At 43.9% G+C, this 23,863-nt stretch overlaps 1 protein-coding gene across 7 annotated transcripts in view; it reads right to left on the bottom strand.

Annotated features, from left to right (window-relative positions):
• Positions 1-23,863, bottom strand: part of LOC118362308 (kinase D-interacting substrate of 220 kDa B-like) — a 126,360-nt gene that overhangs the window by 15,425 nt on the left and 87,072 nt on the right. For 4 of the 7 annotated variants that reach the window (XM_052485899.1, XM_052485894.1, XM_052485895.1 and 1 more), the window contains 3 exons: positions 5,947-6,173; positions 3,291-3,413; positions 2,753-2,815 (listed from right to left, as the gene is read on the bottom strand). In XM_052485899.1, the coding sequence (XP_052341859.1) occupies positions 2,753-2,815; positions 3,291-3,413; positions 5,947-6,173 (413 nt within the window). The remainder of the gene's footprint in view (positions 1-2,752; positions 2,816-3,290; positions 3,414-5,946; positions 6,174-23,863) is intronic. The other 3 variants (XM_052485897.1, XM_052485896.1, XM_052485898.1) reach the window with 1 other exon arrangement.

Raw genomic sequence — 23,863 nt, forward strand, 5'->3', positions numbered from 1 at the left:
TGTAATTACATCAGTGTTTCCCCTATGACTGATTACCACGTAATTACATTATCTGTGTATCTCCATGACTGATTACCATGTAATTACATTCTGTGTTTCTCCATGACTGATTACCATGCAATTACATCAGTGTTTCCCCTATGACTGATTACCACGTAATTACATTATCTGTGTATCTCCATGACTGATTACCATGTAATTACATTATCTGTGTATCTCCATGACTGATTACCATGTAATTACATTATCTGTGTATCTCCATGACTGATTACCATGTAATTACATTATCAGTGTTTCCCCTATGACTGATTACCACGTAATTACATCATCAGTGTTTCCCCTATGACTGATTACCACGTAATTACATCATCAGTGTTTCCCCTATGACTGATTACCATGTAATTACATCAGTGTTTCCCCTATGACTGATTACCACGTAATTACATCATCAGTGTATCTCCATGACTGATTACCATGTAATTACATCAGTGTATATCCATGACTGATTACCACGTAATTACATCATCAGTGTTTTTCCCTGTGACTGATTACCATATAATTACATTATCAGTGTTTCCCCTATGACTGATTACCATGTAATTACATTATCAGTATCTCCCCTATGACTGATTACCATGTAATTACATCATCAGTATCTCCCCTATGACTGATTACCATGTAATTACATCATCAGTATCTCCCCTATGACTGATTACCATGTAATTACATCATCAGTATCTCCCCTATGACTGATTACCATGTAATTACATCATCAGTATCTCCCCTATGACTGATTACCATGTAATTACATCATCAGTATCTCCCCTATGACTGATTACCATGTAATTACATCATCAGTATCTCCCCTATGACTGATTGCCATGTAATTACATCATCAGTATCTCCCCTATGACTGATTACCATGTAATTACATCACCAGTATCTCCCTATGACTGATTACCATGTAATTACATCATCAGTATCTCCCCTATGACTGATTACCATGTAATTACATCATCAGTATCTCCCCCTATGACTGATTACCATGTAATTACATCATCAGTATCTCCCCTATGACTGATTGCCATGTAATTACATCATCAGTATCTCCCCTATGACTGATTACCATGTAATTACATCACCAGTATCTCCCCTATGACTGATTACCATGTAATTACATCATCAGTATCTCCCCTATGACTGATTACCATGTAATTACATCATCAGTATCTCCCCTATGACTGATTACCATGTAATTACATCATCAGTATCTCCCCTATGACTGATTGCCATGTAATTACATCATCAGTATCTCCCCTATGACTGATTACCATGTAATTACATCACCAGTATCTCCCCTATGACTGATTACCATGTAATTACATCATCAGTATCTCCCCTATGACTGATTACCATGTAATTACATCATCAGTATCTCCCCTATGACTGATTACCATGTAATTACATCATCAGTATCTCCCCTATGACTGATTACCATGTAATTACATCATCAGTATCTCCCCTATGACTGATTGCCATGTAATTACATCATCAGTATCTCCCCTATGACTGATTGCCATGTAATTACATCATCAGTATCTCCCCTATGACTGATTACCATGTAATTACATCATCAGTATCTCCCCTATGACTGATTACCATGTAATTACATCATCAGTATCTCCCCTATGACTGATTACCATGTAATTACATCATCAGTATCTCCCCTATGACTGATTACCATGTAATTACATCATCAGTATCTCCCCTATGACTGATTACCATGTAATTACATCATCAGTATCTCCCCTATGACTGATTACCATGTAATTACATCATCAGTATCTCCCCTATGACTGATTGCCATGTAATTACATCATCAGTATCTCCCCTATGACTGATTACCATGTAATTACATCACCAGTATCTCCCCTATGACTGATTACCATGTAATTACATCATCAGTATCTCCCCTATGACTGATTACCATGTAATTACATCATCAGTATCTCCCCTATGACTGATTACCATGTAATTACATCATCAGTATCTCCCCTATGACTGATTACCATGTAATTACATCATCAGTATCTCCCCTATGACTGATTACCATGTAATTACATCATCAGTATCTCCCCTATGACTGATTACCATGTAATTACATCATCAGTATCTCCCCTATGACTGATTACCATGTAATTACATCATCAGTGTTTCCCCTATGTGCATCTAGCAGTGGCGAACCGGTGCTGCTAAATCGTGGCCGCCACTGCAAAGAAAAAGGGAAGACCCCCCCCCCCCGCTATCTCTGCCATCGCTGCTGAAAGAAATCCTAGGGGAAACTCTGCACCGCCACTCATCTGTACTTACTTGGACCTTCCTGTGAACTCGTCCTATATGAACATGCTTCGTATGTAGAATGGGAGCGGGCGCACTCGCATGGTGGTTAGTTCACTACGGGACAATGAGACTCACATTCATACAGGACTGAGCTATTACACTTCGGTCCAGAGCAGGCCACAAACATGGGAGCCACGGTGCATCTAGTCAACATGAGACATGACATTGTCACTGACATACCCTGTCAGCTTTCCAAACCATGTTAGTGTATCTGGTTGATGGACAAGGTTAGCCATGTGTGTGAGTGCATAGCCTTTTGGTGAGTTTGTGTGTGGCTAGTCGTAACAGTCAAGATGAAAGGACACAGATGCTTCAGCTAATGCCAACGCTCCACACCAGCCTGTCGTGTTACCATAGGGGGGTCAGTGGTAGTGGGGGAGGGGAGGCCCTCTCTGGGATCCTCAGCAATTACATCCTGACATGGGCACAGAACGAGGCACGGGGTGGGTCAAGGGGCATTGGATATAGGAATAACCTAAACTAGAGCTGGAGCAAAATAAGATTGGAGTGTAGGGGGGTAAAAAACACAAACTCCTTGAAGAGTGAAAGGGGTTCATTTCATACAAGTTTACACAACGGACCTGAAGACAGAGACCACCTGCTGACCCACTGACCCGCTGCAATAAACAGATCGTATTCATCGCAATGAGGAACACAAAGAGAAACAGGCCCTTTTACTTTTTTGGGAGGAAAATAAAAGTGTTGAGAAAATGTAGAAAGGTGAACACATGTTTCACAAATAACATTGTCAAACAGAATCAGAATCAAAACAATTGTAAAAGTAATTGGCGCTTAACCACTAAAGCAACAAAAAAACTGTTACTATGACTACTATCTACTGACTAGCTACTAGTGCTTGGTGTACTACTGACAGGCAGCTCTGTACTTACAAGCCCATTGGGGTCCCTGGGGTAGCCTGTTTTGAAGGAGGGGCGTGATTGGGTCGGGGCAGGGTGAAGATGGGAGCTGTATTGATGCCGGGGAAGGTGATACACATGATTGGGGAAATAGGGCTATATGGAAACCAGAGAGAGAGGAAGGATGAAGATGGAGAATGGTTAAAACATGTGGATTGTATGAGGGACCATTCTTATACAAAACATTAAGAACACCTGCTCTTTCCATGACAGACTGTCTAGGTGAATCCAGGTGAAAGCTATGATCCATTTTTGATGTCTCTTATTAAATCCACTTCAATCAGTGTAGATGAAGGGGAGGAAACAGGTTAACCTCTTCAACCTATGGGGGCGCTATGTCATTATTGGATAAAAAGACGTGCCCGTTTTAGGCGCAATATTTTGTCACGAAAAGATGCTCGACTATGCATGGAATTGACAGCCTTGGAAAGACAAAACTCTGACGTTTCCAAAACTGCAAAGATATTACCTGTGAGTGCCCCAGAACTAATGCTACAGGCGAAACCAAGATGAAGTTTCATACAGGGAAATGCCCCAGATTCTGAAGGCGCTGTATTCCAATGTCTCCTTATATGGCTGTCAATGCGCCAGAAATGAGCCTGCCTTTTGTGTCGTTTCTCCAAGGTGTCTGCAGCATTGTGACGTGTTTGTAGGCATATCATTGGAAGATTGACCATAAGAGACTACATTTACCAGGTGTCCCGCCCGGTGTCCTGTGTCGAAATTATTGCGTAATCTGTAGGTCCATGCGCGTTCCATTTCTTCAGAAGAGAAAGTCAACTGCCACGAAGGATTTTATCGTCGATAGATATGTGAAAAACACCTTGAGGATTGATTCTAAACATTGGTTTGCCATGTTTCTGTTGATATTATGGAGTTCATTTGGAAAAAAGTTCGCGTTTTAATGACTTAATTTTCGTTTTTTTCCTTACCCAAACGTGATGAAGAATGATGAAGAAAACGGACCGATTTGTCAACACAAATGATATTTTTTGTAAAAACGGAACATTTGCTATCTAACTGAGAGTCTCCTCATTGAAAACATCTGAAGTTCTTCAAAGGTAAATTATTTTATTTGAATCCTTTTCAGTTTTTTGTGAAAATGTTGCCTGCTGAAAGCCAGGCATAAATCCTATGCTAGGCTATCAATACTGTTACACAAATGCTTGTTTAGCTATGGTTCAAAAGCATATTTTGAAAATCTGAGATTACAGAGTTGTTAAAAGGCTAAGCTTGAGAGCAAATAGATTCATTTAATTTCATTTGCGATTTTCATGAATAGTTAACGTTGTGTTATGCTAATGAGCTTGCGGATAGATTTACACAATCCTGGATACAGGTTTTTTTTCGTAGCTAAACGTGACGCAGAAAACGGACCGATTTGTCAACACAAATAATATTTTTTGTAAAAACGGAACATTTGCTATCTAACTGAGAGTCTCTTCATTGAAAACATCTGAAGTTCTTCAAAGGTAAATGATTTTATTTGAATCCTTTTCTGTTTTTTGTGAAAATGTTGCCTGCTGAATGTTAACGCTAAATGCTACACTAAATGCTACGCTAGCAATCAATACTGTTACACAAATGCTTGTTTTGCAATGGTTGAGAAGCATATTTTGAAAATCTGAGATGACAGTGTTGTTAAAAGGCTAAGCTTGAGAGCAAATAGATTAATTTCATTTCATTTGCGATTTTCATGAATAGTTAACGTTGCGTTATGGTAATGAGCTTGAGGCTGTAGTCACGATACTGGATCCGGATTGGCTCGACGCAAGAAGTTAAAGAAGGATTTTTAAGCCTTGAGACAATTGAGACATGGATTGTGTATGTGTGCCCTTCAGTGAGTTAATGGGCAAGACAAAATATTTAAGTGCCATTGAACAGGGTATGGTAGTATGTGACAGGCGCACCGGTTTGTGTCAAGAACTGCAACGCTGCTGGGTTTTTCATGCTCAACAGTTTCCCTTGTGTATCAAGAATGGTCCACCACCCAAAGGACATCCAGCCAACTTGACACAACTGTGGGAAGCATTGGAGTCAACACGGACCAGCATCCCTGTGGAACACTTTCGACACCCTGTAGAGTCCATGCCCTGACAAACTGAGGCTGCTCTGAGGGCAAAAGGTGTGTGTGTGTGTGTGTGTAGGGAGGGAGGGGGGGGGTGGAACTCAATATTAGAAAGGGGTTCCTAATTTTAAGTAACACCAGAACTGTGAAGAATCATTATTTCAAGTTGAGGTCAGCACTGTTACATTTAAAAATTAGGTTAAGTGAGTAAACGGCACTGTCTTGTGAGGTCGGTGCTCTGAGGTAGCTGGGCATCACATTAACAAACGGAGGTAAGTAACCATCACTTAGTAACCAAGTTCTGTGTGTATGCGAAGGTAAACTGAGGTAGGTACAACTGCACTGTGATTCTTTTTATACTAAGGTATGAATGGGCAAGACAATATATTTAAGTGCCTTTAAACAGGGTATGGTAGTAAGTGCCAGGCACCGGTTTACTGGTATTCTGAGGTACGTTGAACAAACCTTCCCTACTCTACTGTATACTAAATGAATGTGTACTGAGCTACGTTCAGGTGCAGTCATCTGCCTGTCTGCTGCTGTGTTGTGCTGGCGTCTCACCCGGGTGTAGAAGGGGTGCTGGGGGGCAGGCATGCTGTAGTAACTGCTGTGGGGCTGGGGGGGCACAAGCCCTGGGGGGGGCTGGGAACCAATGTAGGAGCCTGTGGGGGAGCAGGCAGCCGAGTGCTGGCCGAAAGAGGAGGGGGCGCGGGCTGGCACGTCCTGCAGGGGCAGCGTGGGATAGGCCACTCCTCCAATGTGCATCTGTTCCCTGGCAGCACGGACATCTAATGGAAGAGAGGGGAGGAGAGATGAGAGAGGGAGAGGAGAGATGAGAGAGGGGAGGAGAGATGAGAGAGGGAGTGGGGAGGAGAGATGAGAGAGGGAGTGGGAAAGAAAGACAGAGAGAGGGAGAGGGGAGGAGAGATGAGAGAGGGAGTGGGAGAGAAAGACAGAGAGGGAGAGGGGAGGAGAGATGAGAGAGGGAGTGGGAGAGAAAGACAGAGAGGGAGAGGGGAGGAGAGATGAGAGAGAGAGTGGGAGAGAAAGACAGAGAGAGGGAGAGGGCAGGAGAGATGAGAGAGGGAGTGTGAGAGAAAGACAGAGAGGGAGAGGGGAGGAGAGATGAGAGAGGGAGTGGGAGAGAAAGACAGAGAGAGGGAGAGGGCAGGAGAGATGAGAGAGGGAGTGTGAGAGAAAGACAGAGAGAGGGAGAGGAGAGATGAGAGAGGGAGTGGGAGAGAAAGACAGAGAGAGGAAGAGGGGAGGAGAGATGAGAGGGAGTGGGAGAGAAAGACAGAGAGAGGGAGAGGGGAGGAGAGATGAGAGAGGGAGTGGGAAAGAAAGACAGAGAGAGGGAGAGGGGAGGAGAGATGAGAGAGGGAGGAGAGAGGGAGTGGGAAAGAAAGACAGAGAGAGGAAGAGGGGAGGAGAGATGAGAGGGAGTGGGAGAGAAAGACAGAGAGAGGGAGAGGGGAGGAGAGATGAGAGAGGGAGTGGGAAAGAAAGACAGAGAGAGGGAGAGGGGAGGAGAGATGAGAGAGGGAGTGGGAAAGAAAGACAGAGAGAGGAAGAGGGGAGGAGAGATGAGAGGGAGTGGGAGAGAAAGACAGAGAGAGGGAGAGGGCAGGAGAGATGAGAGAGGGAGTGTGAGAGAAAGACAGAGAGAGGGAGAGGAGAGATGAGAGAGGGAGTGGGAGAGAGACAGACAGAGAGATGGAGAGGGAGTGGGGAGGAGAGATGAGAGAGATGAGAGGGGAGTGGGAGAGAAAGACAGAGAGAGGGAGAGGGGAGGAGAGATGAGAGAGGGAGTGGGAAAAGAAAGACAGAGAGGGAGAGGGGAGGAGAGATGAGAGAGGGAGTGGGGGAGAGAAAGACAGAGAGGAGAGGGGAGGAGAGATGAGAGAGGGAGTGGGAGAGAAAGACAGAGAGAGAGAGAGGGAGAGAAAGACAGAGAGAGGGAGAGGAGAGGAGAGATGAGAGAGGGAGTGGAGAGAGAAAGAAAGACAGAGAGAGGAGAGAGGAGAGATGAGACAGAGGAGGAAGAGGGAGGAGAGATGAGAGAGAGAAAGACAGAGAGAGGGAGTGGGCAGGAGAGATGAGAGAGGGAGTGGGAGAGAAAGACAGAGAGAGGGAGAGGGGAGGAGAGATGAGAGAGGGAGTGGGAGAGAAAGACAGAGAGAGGGAGAGGGGAGGAGAGATGAGAGAGGGAGTGGGAGAGAAAGACAGAGAGAGGTAGAGGAGAGATGAGAGAGGGAGTGGGAGAGAAAGAGAGAGAGGGAGAGGAGAGATGAGAGAGGGAGTGGGAGAGAAAGACAGAGAGAGGTAGAGGAGAGGAGAGATGAGAGAGGGAGTGGGAGAGAAAGACAGAGGAGAGATGAGAGAGGGAGTGGGAGAGAAAGACAGAGAGAGGGAGAGGAGAGATGAGAGAGGGAGAGAAAGACAGAGAGAGAGAGAGAGGAGAGGAGAGATGAGAGAGGGAGTGAAAGACAGAGAGAGAGAGAGAGGAGAGGAGAGATGAGAGAGGGAGGGGAGAGAAAGACAGAGAGGGAGAGGGCAGGAGAGATGAGAGAGGGAGTGGGAGAGAAAGACAGAGAGAGGGAGAGGGCAGGAGAGATGAGAGAGGGAGTGGGAGAGAAAGACAGAGAGAGGGAGAGGGCAGGAGAGATGAGAGAGGGAGTGGGAGAGAAAGACAGAGAGAGGGAGAGGGCAGGAGAGATGAGAGAGGGAGTGGGAGAGAAAGACAGAGAGAGGGAGAGGGGAGGAGAGATGAGAGAGGTAGTGTGAGAGAAAGAGAGAGGGAGAGGGGGGGAGGAGAGATGAGAGTGGGAGTGGGAGAGAAAGACAGTGAGAGGGAGAGTGGGTGCAGAAAGATGCAATGAGACAGAAAGATGCAATGAAAAAGAGGGAGAGGAGGGAAGGAAGGAAGAGTGGGGAGAGAAATGGAGACGTTTCATCTGTGAGGCTGATCGAGATCACGTCTTGGCCCCGAATATAAAGACACTTTAGATCCACCCATTCAAACTGATTCAGCCAATCATATTTGATCATTCTTACTGAGTTCAAATAGAGATGTTCTGTGGAGAGCAAGCAAATCATATTCCACATAGATGGAGAAACTTTGATTCTGTGATTGAGTGCACTTGATGGAGCAGGGTGAAAATTAAACGGTTCTGTATAGGCTTTACTGAAAATGGACAACGTTCATTCAAACTGTCACTTTTGCAAAGAACGCCGTCTTTCTTACTGATAAATTGTATTTTGACAAATAGAGTTACAACATAGTGGAATCAGTGGCCTGGTAAGAAACAGGAAAAAAATGTCTCTGTCATAAGAGTGTCTGTTGTTGAATGATGGGTTGAGTAGAGACCCAATCCTGCAGCAGGGAGCACAATGGAGGCTTGATGCCCACTGGATGGCTGCAGGACACTGGACACAGGAATGGATGACTGGCTAGGGACAGGGGTAAACAGTTGAAGTCAGAAGTTTACATATGCTTATGTTGGAGTCATTAAAACTTGTTTTTCAACCACTCCACAAATTTCTTGTTATCAAACTATAGTTTTGGCAAGTCGGTTTCCCAACAATTGTTTATTTCACTTATAATTCGCTGTATCACAATTCCAGTGGGTCAGAAGTTTACATACACTAAGCTGACTGTGCCTTTAAACAGCTTGGAAAATTCCATAAAATGATGTCATCGCTTTAGAAGCTTCTTTTAGGCTAATCATTTGAGTCAATTGGAGGTGTACCTGTGGATGTATTTCAAGGCCTACCTTCAAACTCAGTGCCTCTTTGCTTGACATCATGGGAAAATCTAAAGAAATCAGAAAAAAATTGTAGACCTCCACAAGTCTGGTTCATCCTTGGGAGCAATTTCCAAATGCCTGAAGGTACCACGTTCTTCTGTACAAACAATAGTACGCAAGTATAAACACCATGGGACCATGCAGCAGTCATACCTCTCAGGAAGGAGATGCATTCTGTCTCCTAGAGATGAACGTACTTTGGTGCGAAAAGTGCAAATCAATCCCAGAACAACAACAAAGGACCTTCTGAAGATGCTGGAGGAAACAGGTACAAAAGTTTCTATATCCACAGTAAAATAAGTCCTATATCGACACAACCTGAAAGGCTGCCCAGCAAGGAAGAAGTCACTGCTCCAAAACCGTCATAAAAAAAGCCAGAATACAGTTTGTAACTACACATGGGGACAAAGACTGTACTTTTGGGATTTTGTAGAAATGTCCTCTGGTCTGATGAAACAAAAAGAAGAACTGTTTGGCCATAATGACAATCGTTATGTTTGGGGGAAAAAGGGGGAGGCTTGCAAGCCGAAGAACACCATCCCAATTGTGAAGCACGGGGGTGGCAGCATCATCTTGTGGGGGTGCTTTGATGTAGGAGGGACTAGTACACTTCACAAAATAGATGGAATCATGAGGAAGGAGAATTATGTGGATATATTGAAGCAACATCTAAAGATATCGGTCAGGAAGTTAAAGCAAGGTCGCAAATGGGTCTTCCAAATGGACAATGACACCAAACATACTTCCAAAGTTATGGCAAAATGGCTCAAGGACAACAGTCAAGGTATTTGAGTGGCCATCACAAAGCCCTGACCTCAATCCTATAGAAAATGTGTGGACAGAAATTAAAAAGCGTGTGCGAGTAAGGGGGTCCACAAACCTGACTCAGTTACAACAGCTCTGTTAGGAGGAATGGGCCACAATTCAGCCAACTTATTGTGGGAAGCTTGTGGAAGGCTACCCGAAACGTTTGACCCAAGTTAAACAATTTAAAGGCAATGCTACCAAATGCTAATTGAGTGTATGTAAACTTCTAACCCAGTAGGAATGTGATGAAAGAAATACAAGCTGAAATAAATAATTCTCTCTACTATTATTCTGACATTTCACATTCTTAAAATAAAGTGGTGATCCTAACTGACCTAAGACAGGGAATTTTTACTCAGATTAAATGTCAGGAATTGTGAAAAACTGAGTTTAAATGTATTTGGCTAAGGTGTATGTAAACTTCCGATTTCAAATGTAGGTCATCTTCCATAGGAATGGATGACTGGCTAGGGCCAGGGGTATAGGTCACCTTCCAGAGGAATGGATGACTGGCTAGGGACAGGGGTATAGGTCACCTTCCAGAGGAATGGATGACTGGCTAGGGACAGGGGTATAGGTCACCTTCCAGAGGAATGGATGACTGGTTAGGGACAGGGGTATAGGTCACCTTCCAGAGGAATGGATGACTGGCTAGGGACAGGGGTATAGGTCACCTTCCAGAGGAATGGATGACTGGCTAGGGACAGGGGTATAGGTCACCTTCCAGAGGAATGGATGACTGGTTAGGGACAGGGGTATAGGTCACCTTCCAGAGGAATGGATGACTGGTTAGGGACAGGGGTATAGGTCACCTTCCAGAGGAATGGATGACTGGTTAGGGACAGGGGTATAGGTCACCTTCTAGAGGAATGGATGACTGGCTAGGGACAGGGGTATAGGTCACCTTCTGGTTAGAGGAATGGATGACTGGCTAGGGACAGGGGTATAGGTCACCTTCTGGTTAGGGACAGAGGAATGGATGACTGGTTAGGGACAGGGGTATAAGTCACCTTCCAGAGGAATGGATGACTGGCTAGGGACAGGGGTATAAGTCACCTTCCAGAGGAATGGATGACTGGTTAGGGACAGGGGTATAGGTCACCTTCCAGAGGAATGGATGACTGGTTAGGGACAGGGGTATAGGTCACCTTCCAGAGGAATGGATGACTGGTTAGGGACAGGGGTATAAGTCACCTTCCAGAGGAATGGATGACTGGCTAGGGACAGGGGTATAGGTCACCTTCCAGAGGAATGGATGACTGGTTAGGGACAGGGGTATAGGTCACCTTCCAGAGGAATGGATGACTGGCTAGGGACAGGGGTATAGGTCACCTTCCAGAGGAATGGATGACTGGTTAGGGACAGGGGTATAAGTCACCTTCCAGAGGAATGGATGACTGGCTAGGGACAGGGATATAAGTCACCTTCCAGAGGAATGGATGACTGGTTAGGGACAGGGGTATAGGTCACCTTCCAGAGGAATGGATGACTGGTTAGGGACAGGGGTATAAGTCACCTTCCAGAGGAATGGATGACTGGTTAGGGACAGGGGTATAAGTCACCTTCCAGAGGAATGGATGACTGGCTAGGGACAGGGATATAAGTCACCTTCCAGAGGAATGGATGACTGGCTAGGGACAGGGGTATAAGTCACCTTCCAGAGGAATGGATGACTGGTTAGGGACAGGGGTATAAGTCACCTTCCAGAGGAATGGATGACTGGCTAGGGACAGGGATATAAGTCACCTTCCAGAGGAATGGATGACTGGTTAGGGACAGGGGTATAGGTCACCTTCCAGAGGAATGGATGACTGGTTAGGGACACCTTCAGGGGATGATGGTTAGGGACAGGGGTATAAGTCACCTTCCAGAGGAAGGTCACCTTCCAGAGGAATGGATGACTGGTTAGGGACAGGGGTATAGGTCACCTTCTGGATGACTGGTTAGGGACAGGGGTATAGGTCAGAGGAATGGGATGACTGGTTAGGGACAGGGGTATAAGTCACCTTCCAGAGGAATGGATGACTGGCTTGGGACAGGGGTATAGTCACCTTCCAGAGGAATGGATGACTGGTTAGGGACAGGGGTATAAGTCACCTTCCAGAGGAATGGATGACTGGTTAGGGACAGTCACCTTCCAGGGATGACTGGCTATAAGTCACCTTCCAGAGGAATGGATGACTGGCTTGGGACAGAGGAATGGATGACTGGTATCGGGTATAAGTCACCTTCCAGAGGAATGGATGACTGGTTAGGGACAGGGGTATAAGTCACCTTCCAGAGGAATGGATGACTGGTTAGGGACAGGGGTATAGGTCACCTTCCAGAGGAATGGATGACTGGTTAGGGACAGGGGTATAAGTCACCTTCCAGAGGAATGGATGACTGGTTAGGGACAGGGGTATAGGTCACCTTCCAGAGGAATGGATGACTGGTTAGGGACAGGGGTATAGGTCACCTTCCAGAGGAATGGATGACTGGTTAGGGACAGGGGTATAGGTCACCTTCCAGAGGAATGGATGACTGGCTAGGGACAGGGGTATAAGTCACCTTCCAGAGGAATGGATGACTGGTTAGGGACAGGGGTATAAGTCACCTTCCAGAGGAATGGATGACTGGCTAGGGACAGGGGTATAGGTCACCTTCCAGAGGAATGGATGACTGGTTAGGGACAGGGGTATAAGTCACCTTCCAGAGGAATGGATGACTGGTTAGGGACAGGGGTATAAGTCACCTTCCAGAGGAATGGATGACTGGCTAGGGACAGGGGTATAGGGAATGGCCTTCCAGAGGAATGGATGACTGGCTATAGGGAGGGACAGGGGTATAGGTCACCTTCCAGAGGAATGGATGACTGGCTATAGGGGAGGGACAGGGGTATATGGGTTAGGGACGCACCTTCCAGAGGAATGGATGACTGGCTATAGGGAGAGGATGACAGGGACAGGGGTATACCTTCTAGAGTGGATGACTGGTTAGGGACTTCCAGAGGAATGGATGACTGGCTAGGGAGGGACAGGGGTATAGGTCACCTTCCAGAGGAATGGATGACTGGCTAGGGAGGGACAGGGGTATAGGTCACCTTCCAGAGGAATGGATGACTGGCCAGGGAGGGACAGGGGTATAGGTCACCTTCCAGAGGAATGGATGACTGGCCAGGGAGGGACAGGGGTATAGGTCGCCTTCCAGAGGAATGGATGACTGGCTAGGGAGGGACAGGGGTATAGGTCAGCCTTCCAGAGGAATGGATGACTGGCCAGGGAGGGACAGGGGCACTGGTCACCCTCCAGAGGAATGGATGACTGGCTGGGCTAACAGAGGAATGATGACTGGCACACACACACACACACACACACACACACACACACACACACACACACACACACACACACACACACACACACACACACACACACACACACACACACACACACACACACACACACACACATATCAAGACAAATACACACACACAAGATGAAGAGACACAACATCAACACACAGACACAATATCAAGACAAATACACACACACTAAGATGAAGAGACATGTAAACATCAACACATAGACACAACAAGCATACACACACACACTAAGATGAAGAGACATTTAAACATCAACACACAGACACAACAAGCATACACACACACACTAAGATGAAGAGACATGTGGTCACTGTCCCTGTGACCACCATGACAAAGGCGGTCTCTGCTGGTCAACAGACAGACTCAGTGTGACACTGTGGTCACTAACAGCATGGTGCCGTCACACTAAGGCCAGGGTAACAACTGTTATGGTGGATAGATACATCTACTAACTGACCAGCTCAGCGCACAGTGACGCCTGTGTGACAGCCCGGAATTGTCCCAAACACCATGTGGCCAATAAATGAGTAGGTGAGCATTGCGTCATTCACACTAAATAGCATCTCTGCTGATAGTGACGTCAGCCATTTGAGCTGGATAGCTGATCGACTGTTGTGTGAGAGTCTTTGGCAGCATTCAAATGCGTTTGGTTGCAGATAATGAGTAAGCAACAATTTAGCTAATTACACCACCTCACTTCTACCAACACGTCTCCTGCGCCAGATGACTGTGTGATCTCCAGATGACTGTGTGATCTCCAGATGACTGTGTGATCTCCAGATGACTGTGTGATCTCCAGATGACTGTGTGATCTCCAGATGACTGTGTAATCTCCAGATGACTGTGTAATCTCCAGATGACTGTGTAATCTCCAGATGACTGTGTGATCTCGCTCTCTGTGGCCGATATGAGCAAAACGTTTCAAAGAGGTTAACAATCAGATGACTGAATATCAGGGCGTGTTTCTCAAAGCATGACCAGCTGTCAAATGTCTTCACAGACATTTACAATCTCTCCTTGTCCCACTCTGTAATCCCAACATGTTTCAAACTGACCACTATTGTCCCTGTTCCCAATAGTTCCAAGGGAACCTTCTGACATGACTATGTCCCTGTAGCACTCACATCTGTAATTATGAAGTGCTTTGAAAGGCTGGTCATGACACACATCAACACTATCATCTCAGACACCCTAAACCAACTCCAATTCACATACCACCTCAACAGATCCACAGATGACACAATTTCAGTTGCTCTTCACACTGCTCTCTCCCACCTGGACAAGAGAGGAAATAACTATATGAGAAGGCTGTTGATAGACTACAGCTCAGTGTTCAGCGTTCAACACCATAGTCCCCTCCAAGTTAATCACCAAGCTAGGGACCCTGGGACTGAACCCCTCCTTCTGCAGCTAGATGCTGGACTTCTGACAGGCCGGCCCCAGGTGGTGAGGGTAGGCAACAACACCTCCGCCACACTGACCCTCAACACGGGGGCCCCTCAGGGGTGTGTGCTTAGTCCCCTTCTGTACTCCCTGTTCACCCACGACTCCGTGGCCAAGCACAAATCCAAAGCCATCTTCAAGTTTACTGACGACACAACGGTGGTAGGCCTGATCACCGACGGCGTTAGGACAGCGTACAGGGAGGCGGTTAGAGACTTAGCAGTGTGGTGCCAGGACGACAACCTCTCCCTCAACGTCAATAAGACCAAGGAGCTGATCGTGGACTATAGGAGAAAGAGGGAAGAGCAGGCCCCCCATCCACATCGACGGGGCTGTTGTGGAGCGGGTCGAGAGCTTCAAGTTCCTTGGCATCTACATCACTAAGAACTTAACATGGGCAAAGTAAGGTGGACTGAACACCTCGGTGCAGATAAAAACAACACAAAACAAATGATAAGGCTGGAGAAATGTATCGCCCCACATTACCAAAGCAATCAACATCCAAACATGACAGAGGGTAAACATGGAGAGCCAATCCCCAAAAGAAAACGTGACTCCTTGACGGACACGGATGATTTAAGCTTTTCACAACCGGGAATGGTAAGGAGATCTGTTAAAATCGATCAATGATAAACTGGGCATGAATTAGTCAGTAAAGATATAAAGTAGTTGAAGGCGAGCCTCTAGATGAGTGACGAATAAGCTGTTACAAGGAAGAAACAAACAAACAAGCTAAAAGGTACAGTCAATGAGATTGAAACAAACGTTAATGAACTTGAAAAGGAGAACATGTTTCTGAGAGAAGCCTTACTTGACCTACAGACTAGGTCTATGAGAAAAAATCTGATACTTAATGCTATCAAAGTAAAAGAAAGGTGAAGATCCTGAAAGTGTGGTAAAATAATTATATTTTACAGCGCTACAGAGCCCAGGTGATGGTGCCGACAAAATCCAACTCGAACGTGTACAATATTTCGGAAAAAGGTATGAGCACCCAATCGCTGCCAAATTTGCATTCTTCAGAGATAAAATAAATTGTTAAAAGCCCGAGTAAAAGACTTGCTGGCCCGAAAATAGGAATTAATGATCAGTTCCTGAAGGAAATTGCAGAACGGCTCAAAGTTCTGTACCCAATCTTCAAGCAGAATAGATTAAAAGGGAAACGCGTAGCTTTCGTAATCAATAAACTGTATATAACCAAATGTTCTAAGACACAAAGACGACTCCATGGCTATTCTAAATATTACAAAGTTCCCATAGAGGAGTCGAATAATGGAACACCCAATAATATCCATGGTAGGGATTGTAATAAAAAAATATGTAGGAAAACAATAAAATACAACAATTGATACAAAACAACTACAGCATCCCATTCAAGATAAGGAATGTTACAAATAATTAGAATTTGACTTAATTAGTATTAAGTAGATTAGACAGCATTAGAATAAAGTATAATCAGTATTAAATAGATAAGACAGCATTAGAATAAAGTATAATTAGTATTAATTAGATAAGACAGCATTAGAATAAAGTATAATTAGTATTAATTAGATAAGACAGCATTAGAATAAAGTATAATTAGTATTAAATAGATAAGACAGCATTAGAATAAAGTATAATTAGTATTAATTAGATAAGACAGCATTAGAATAAAGTATAATTAGTATTAAATAGATAAGACAGCATTAGAATAAAGTACAATTAATATTAAGTAGATAAGACAGCATTAGAAGAAAACATAATTAGTATTCATTAGATAAGACAGCATTAGAATAAAGTATAATTAGTATTAAATAGATAAGACAGCATTAGAAGAAAACATAATTAGTATTAATTAGATAAGACAGCATTAGAATAAAGTATAATTAGTATTAAATAGATAAGACAGCATTAGAAGAAAACATAAGTAGTATTAAATAGATAAGACAGTATTAGAATAAAACAATTAGTATTACATAGATAAGGCAGCATTAGAATAAAGTATAATTAGTATTAAATAGATAAGACAGCATTAGAAGAAAACATAATTAGTATTACATAGATAAGACAGCATTAGAATAAAGTATAATTAGTATTACATAGATAAGACAGCATTAGAATAAAGTATAATTAGTATTAAATAGACAAGACAGCATTAGAAGAAAGCATAATTAGTATTAAATAGATAAGACAGCATTAGAATAAAGTATAATTAGTATTACATAGATAAGACAGCATTAGAATAAAGTATAATTAGTATTAAATAGATAAGACAGTATTAGAATAAAACATAATTAGTATTAATTAGATAAGACAGCATTAGAATAAAGTATAATTAGTATTACATAGATAAGACAGCATTAGAATAAAGTATAATTAGTATTAAATAGATAAGACAGTATTAGAATAAAACATAATTAGTATTAATTAGATAAGACAGCATTAGAATAAAGTATAATTAGTATTAAATAGATAAGACAGCATTAGAATAAAGTATAATTAGTATTAAATAGATAAGACAGCATTAGAATAAAACATAATTAGTATTAATTAGATAAGACAGCATTAGAATAAAGTATAATTAGTATTACATAGATAAGACAGCATTAGAATAAAGTATAATTAGTATTAAATAGATAAGACAGTATTAGAATAAAACACAATTAGTATTAATTAGATAAGACAGCATTAGAATAAAGTATAATTAGTATTAAATAGATAAGAGCATTAGAATAAAGTATAAATAGTATTAAATAGATAAGACAGCATTAGAAGAAAGCATAATTAGTATTAATTAGATAAGACAGCATTAGAATAAAGTATAATTAGTATTAAATAGATAAGAGCATTAGAATAAAGTATAATTAGTATTAAATAGATAAGACAGCATTAGAAGAAAGCATAATTAGCTAAATAATACATCTGATATAAGGAACCAAACACAAAAGTACTCAATCAACATGGTAGAGATAAAACACAGCAAACAGTGGACATAGAAGGCACAGTATGTGGGTATGAGCAAGTGCATTGTGATGGAAGGTGAGGTGTGTGTTTTGTGTTTGGAAAAGTGTGGAGTTAAGTGAGAGAAAAAGGAAAATGGTTGCATATCCCAGAGCCCATGTATTGTCCCCGACGCTCTACCTGAGCGACCAATACACTAAGGAGAAGTCCTTATCTGTTTTATGGGCCTAATGTCAGAAGTCTATACGCAGCCAAAACAGAAAGATGAATGCGGTCAGAGAGCCACTGGAGCAGCACAGCCCCCTCCAGATTGTGAGCCTGCCTGGCAGGGTTGGTCCTACAAAGCCAAGGCCCCCTGATGGGAGAGCATAATATACAAGGAAATTCTCAAAGCTGCTAATGAGAACCTTGACGACCTTGTACCTAGCCAGTGGGGATTCCGGTGGGGTGCCCCCACCCAGGTAGTAGCAGTGCTGGCAACACTAGCTGAAGTAACCCACTGGGAGGGGGTCACACTCGGATAATCAGAAAGGGGGGCAAATTACTGTGGCCCTGTTGGCACAAATAATCAAAGGTCTGACAGCACGGAGATGCTTGAGAAAAAGGTCAAAATGGGGGACCAGCGTGTAGGTGTTTCAGGGTATAGGGCTGTATCTGAGCTCCATCAACTAGGACTTAACATTGGTTAATAAAATCTCCCAATTTGTAATACATTTTTGCTAAATTTTGCATGCCTTCTCAAAAAGCTGCAACTGTATATGCATTTGCACATTAAGTCCTTTCTTGAGTTGGGCTCGGGGATGGAAAAATGTTGAACATCTGAGCTTGTGGTTGTTTGTGGAGGAAAGGGGTCGAGTGTGTATGAGTATGTTTGTGTGTGTGTATCCCACATCTGTTGCTATGGGGTAAAGATGTAAGGGACAACGTAGGATGAATCACAATTATTGCTTGCTAAAATAATAATTGCTTGCCAAAAATGTAATTGATGTAATGGCAATCCTGGTTATAGGTATTAATCCTTCTCATGAACTTCCTACAATATTACGCATATTACTCATTAATTGATTTTTTTTATGTACAGTCCCAGTCAGTATTTTTACTATTTTCTACGTTGTAGAATAAAAGTGAAGACATCAAAATTATGAAATAACACATATGGAATCATGTAGTAACCAAAAACGTTTCAACAAATCAAAGTATATTTTATATTTCAGATTCTTCAAAGTAGCCACCGTTTGCCTTGATGACAGCTTTGAGCCAATCAAAACCAAGTCCATATGGCAAGAACAGCTCAAATAAGCAAAGAGAAACGACAGTCCATCATTACTTTAACCTCTTTGCGCACAGAATCCGCTAGCGGGCTGAAATTCCACAACATACGGTGATCGCTACATAAATAGTCATATTAAACATTAATGAAAATACAAGTGTCTCACATGTTTCGAAAGCCTAGAATCTTGCTAATCCAACTGCGTTGTCAGATTTAAAAAATGATTTACTGCGAAAGAATACGATGTGATTATCTGAGCGTAGAGCCCCATCGTTTTTTTTTTAAACCAGCACAGGCGTAACATAATCACAAACTGCATTAAAATAAATTGTTTACCTTTGACGATCTTCATCTGTTTGCAATTCCAATGCTCATTCTTACACAATGAATGATCTTTTGTTTGATAAAATCCATTTTTATAGCCTAACACAAAACATTTTGTGAACCGCTTGTGTCGTGAATTCCGTCTCATTCCATTTGACGACACATTCCAGGTAAATAACCCACAGAACGTGACTTTTCCAGTCATGTTTGGTTTCACTGCAATCAACTGGTTTGTTTGTAACACAATCAAACCTGATGGGTCATTTCGTATTGACTGAAAGAAACCGATTTGAAGACAAGTCATGACATCATTGTGCACCAATGATTTGCCCGCTGTTTAGTTGATTGACTGAACAAGTGGTGGTGGTGCTCCAACCCAAAACCATTACATACTTATTTTCCACTATAATTTGCAAATAAATTCCTTAAAAATCCTACAATGTGATTTTCTGGATTTTTTTTCTCATTTTGTCTGTCATTGTTGAAGTGTACCTATGACGAAAATTACAGGCCTCTCATCTTTTTAAGTGGGAGAACTTGCACAATTGGTGGCTGACCAAATACTTTTTTGCCCCACTGTATGTATTATGGCCATCGAAATGTTAGGTATTAAAATCAGATCCAACAATAATGATTCATGCTTCCTTTTAAATCCACAATGTGGATCCCTCCACAGCCTTATAGAGGATCTAGATACTTTTTCTAACCTCTCTGTATTAAAACTAAATTATGATTAGTGTACTATATTACGTATTAGATCACAAAAAAACTTTTACATTACCGTGTAGTTTACCAATAAAATGGTCTGACGGTGATGTGAACACACTCGGTATACATATCCCGAAAGAAAGAAATTATCTCACTACAGTACATTTTAATAGAAAGTATGCAACAAATAGATAAGACCTTGCTACCATGGTGTCATGCTTGTTGAAATGAGTGGACCAAGATGCAGCATGGTATGTTTCCATCCTTTTATTTAGAAGAGAAACTTAAAGCACAAAAACAATAAAGCGAATAAACGAAACGTGAAGCTACATGCAGTGCAGAAAGCAACTAAACACAAACATAGTCAAGATCCCACAAATCACAATGGGGAAATGGCTACCTAAATATGATCCCCAGTCAGAGACAACGATAAACAGCTGTCTCTGATTGGGAACCATACCAGGCCAACATAAATCACTAATCATCTAGATGACCCATCCTCGTCACTATCACGCCACAACTGTCATAGAGAATAAACAGCTCTCTATCGTCAGGGCGTGACAGTACCCCCAAAGGTGCGGACTCCGACCGCAAATCCTGACTCAATAGAGGAGGGTCCGGGTGGGCATCCGTTGGCTCCGGTACGGGGCGAAGTACCCACTCCGCTCGCAGATACGTCATCCTCCATGGCGGCTCTGGTGCGGGGATCGTCGCCGGAAGCTCCGGACCGTGGATTGTCGTCAGAGGATCCGGACCGCGGTTCGTCGCCGGGTACGCCGGACCGTGGTTTGTCGCCGGGTACTCCGGCCTGTAGGAACCAAACCGTGGGTCATCGCCGGGGACTCTGGACCGCAGGTCGTCGCCGGGGACTCCGGACCATGGTTTCGTCGCCGGGTACTTCGGACCGTGGTTTGTCGCCGGGTACTCCGGGCCGTAGGTTGTCGCTGGGATACTCCAGACCGCAGGTCGTCGCCGGGTTCTCCGGACCGTGGTTCGTCGCCGGGAACTCCGGACTGTAGGTCGTTGCCGGAGGAACCAAACCATGGGTCGTCGCAGGGGACTCCGGACTATAGGTTGTCGCCGGGTACTCCGGACCGTGGTTCGTCGCCGGGTACTCCGGACCGTAGGTCGTCGCCGGGTACTCCGGACCGCAGGTCGTCGCCGGGGACTCCGGACCGTAGGTCGTCGCCGGTACTCCGGACCGTAGGTCGTCGCCGGGTACTCCGGACCGCAGGTCGTCGCCGGGGACTCCGGACTGTAGGTCGTTGCCGGAGGAACCAAACCGTGGGTCGTCGCAGGGGACTCCAGACTGTAGGTCGTCGCCGGGTACTCCAGACTGGGAACCCTCGCAAGAGGCCCCGGACTGGGAACCCCCGCTGGAGACTCTGGACCACAGACCGTCACTGGAGACTCCGGACAGGGACCGTCTCAGGAGGTTCCGGACCGTGGACCGTCGTAGGATGTTCCGGACCGTGAAACGTCGCCGGAGGTTCCGGACCGTGAAACGTCGCCGGAGGTTCCGGACCGTGAAACGTCGCCGGAGGTTCCGGACTGTGAAACGTCGCCGGAGGTTCCGGACTGTGAAACGTCGCCGGAGGTTCCGGACTGTGAAACGTCGCCGGAGGTTCCGGACTGTGAAACGTCGCCGGAGGTTCCGGACTGTGAAACGTCGCCGGAAGCTCTGTGCGTGGGGCCGGCACTGGTGGTACCGGGCTGGTGACACGTACCTCAGGACAAGCGCGAGGAGCAGGCACAGGACGTACTGGACAGTGGAGGCGCACTGGAGGCCTGATGCATGGGACCGGTACAGGTGGCACCAGGCTGATGACACGCACCTCAGGACGAGCACAGGCACAGGAAGTACTGGACTGTGGAGGCGCGGGAGGCCTGAGCATGGGACACAGGTGGCACCAGGCTGATGACACGCACCTGGACAGTGGGGAGGAGGCGGACACTGGACAGTGGAGGCGCACTGGACGTCTATAATTTCCATAATTTGCAAATAAATTCATGAAAAATCCTACAATGTGATTTTCTGGATTTTTTTCCCTAATTTTGTCTGTCATAGTTGAAGTGTACTTATGATGAAAATTACAGGCCTCTCTCATCTTTTTAAGTGGGAGAACTTGCACAATTGGTGGCTGACTAAATACTTTTTTGCCCCACTGTATATGGGGGATACAACCATCCCAGCCCTGCAGATTTTGCTGCAGAGACAGAGTCATGAGATCGTTTGTTTTGGTACTGTCAATATGTAGCATGTTTTTGGTCACAGGTCCAGGAATCGTGGAAGAATTGCAATATTTACCTGGAGCAAACTCTGCAGATAGCACTACTGGGTGATTTGAAAAGTCGTAGTGTAATCGATCAATAATATAATAATACTTTTAGCAAAAATGTTTATCTTTAATTTACAATCTGTTGAAACTATGAGAATAGAAAGGTTCAGAACTTTTGTGAAACACCACAGCACAGTTGAAAAATATATGGCAAAAATAAATCCAATATGGATGGTGTTAAGAGGGGTTGTGTGGAGCTGAAAGGTGGGACTAATAACAACAAGATAACTAATGTATACTGTGTCCGTAAAATGCATATAGGTTCAGATCTTTTGTGAAACAGAACAGTTAAAAATATATGGCAAACAGAAATCAAACTGGATGGTCTTCAGAAATAGATGGGAGGGGTTGAGGGTAGTGGAAGGATAGAAGTAAAAACAAACAAAAGAGAACTACTGTAAAATACATTGTGTCCGTAAAATGTGTTTATAAGCTGGAAGTAGAAGCCTTAGTGGTGTTGTTCATTAGTTTACTCCAATTAGGGGAGGGGTGGTAGGGTTAGTGGAAAATAATCAAGGAAAATCTATTTAATTTGTTTTTTAAAGAACTTGGCCCAAACACACAACACAGTCGTGACGAGGGCATGGACGTGCCCTTTGTCTTTCAGAAGGCTGAAAAGATTTGGCATGGGCCCCTCGGATCCTCAAAAAGTTCTACAGCTGCACCATCGAGAGCATCTTGAATGGCTGCATCACCGCTTGGTATGCCAAATACACCGCCCTTGACTGCAAAGCACTACAGAGGGTGGTACGGACAGCCAAGTACATCACTGGGGCCGAGCTCCCTTACATTCCGGACCTCCATACCAGGCGGTGTCAGAGGAAGGAGCGAAAGAGTGCCAAAGAGCCAACCAAGCCATAGACGGTACCGGAGCATCGGCTATCGGCCATACAAGCTTCTACCCACAAGTCATAAGACTGAGAAAATCAGTTAATGTTACCCCAACTATTTGCACTGACCCTATACACACTAACTCAACTATATATACACATCATATACACACTCACCATATAAACACTCACTAGAAAATATATACACACTATATGCACACTCACCCGACTATATATACACACACCATATACACACTCACTCGACTATATATACACACACCATATACACACTCACTCGACTATATATATACACACTCACTAGACTATATATACACACCATGTACACACTCACTTGACTATATACACACCATAGACAAACTCACTAGACTATATATACACACCATATACACACTCACTAAACTATATATACACACCATCTACACACTCACTAAACTATATATACACACCATCTACACACTCACTAGACTATATACACACACTCACTAGACTATATACACACACCCCGACTATATATACACTCACTAGACTATATATATACACACTCACTAGACTATATACACACACTCACTAGACTATATACATACACCATATACACTCACTAGACTATATACACACACCATATA

The sequence above is a fragment of the Oncorhynchus keta genome, chromosome 29 (genome assembly GCF_023373465.1).
Source record: "Oncorhynchus keta strain PuntledgeMale-10-30-2019 chromosome 29, Oket_V2, whole genome shotgun sequence".
Classification (NCBI taxonomy): domain Eukaryota; kingdom Metazoa; phylum Chordata; class Actinopteri; order Salmoniformes; family Salmonidae; genus Oncorhynchus; species Oncorhynchus keta.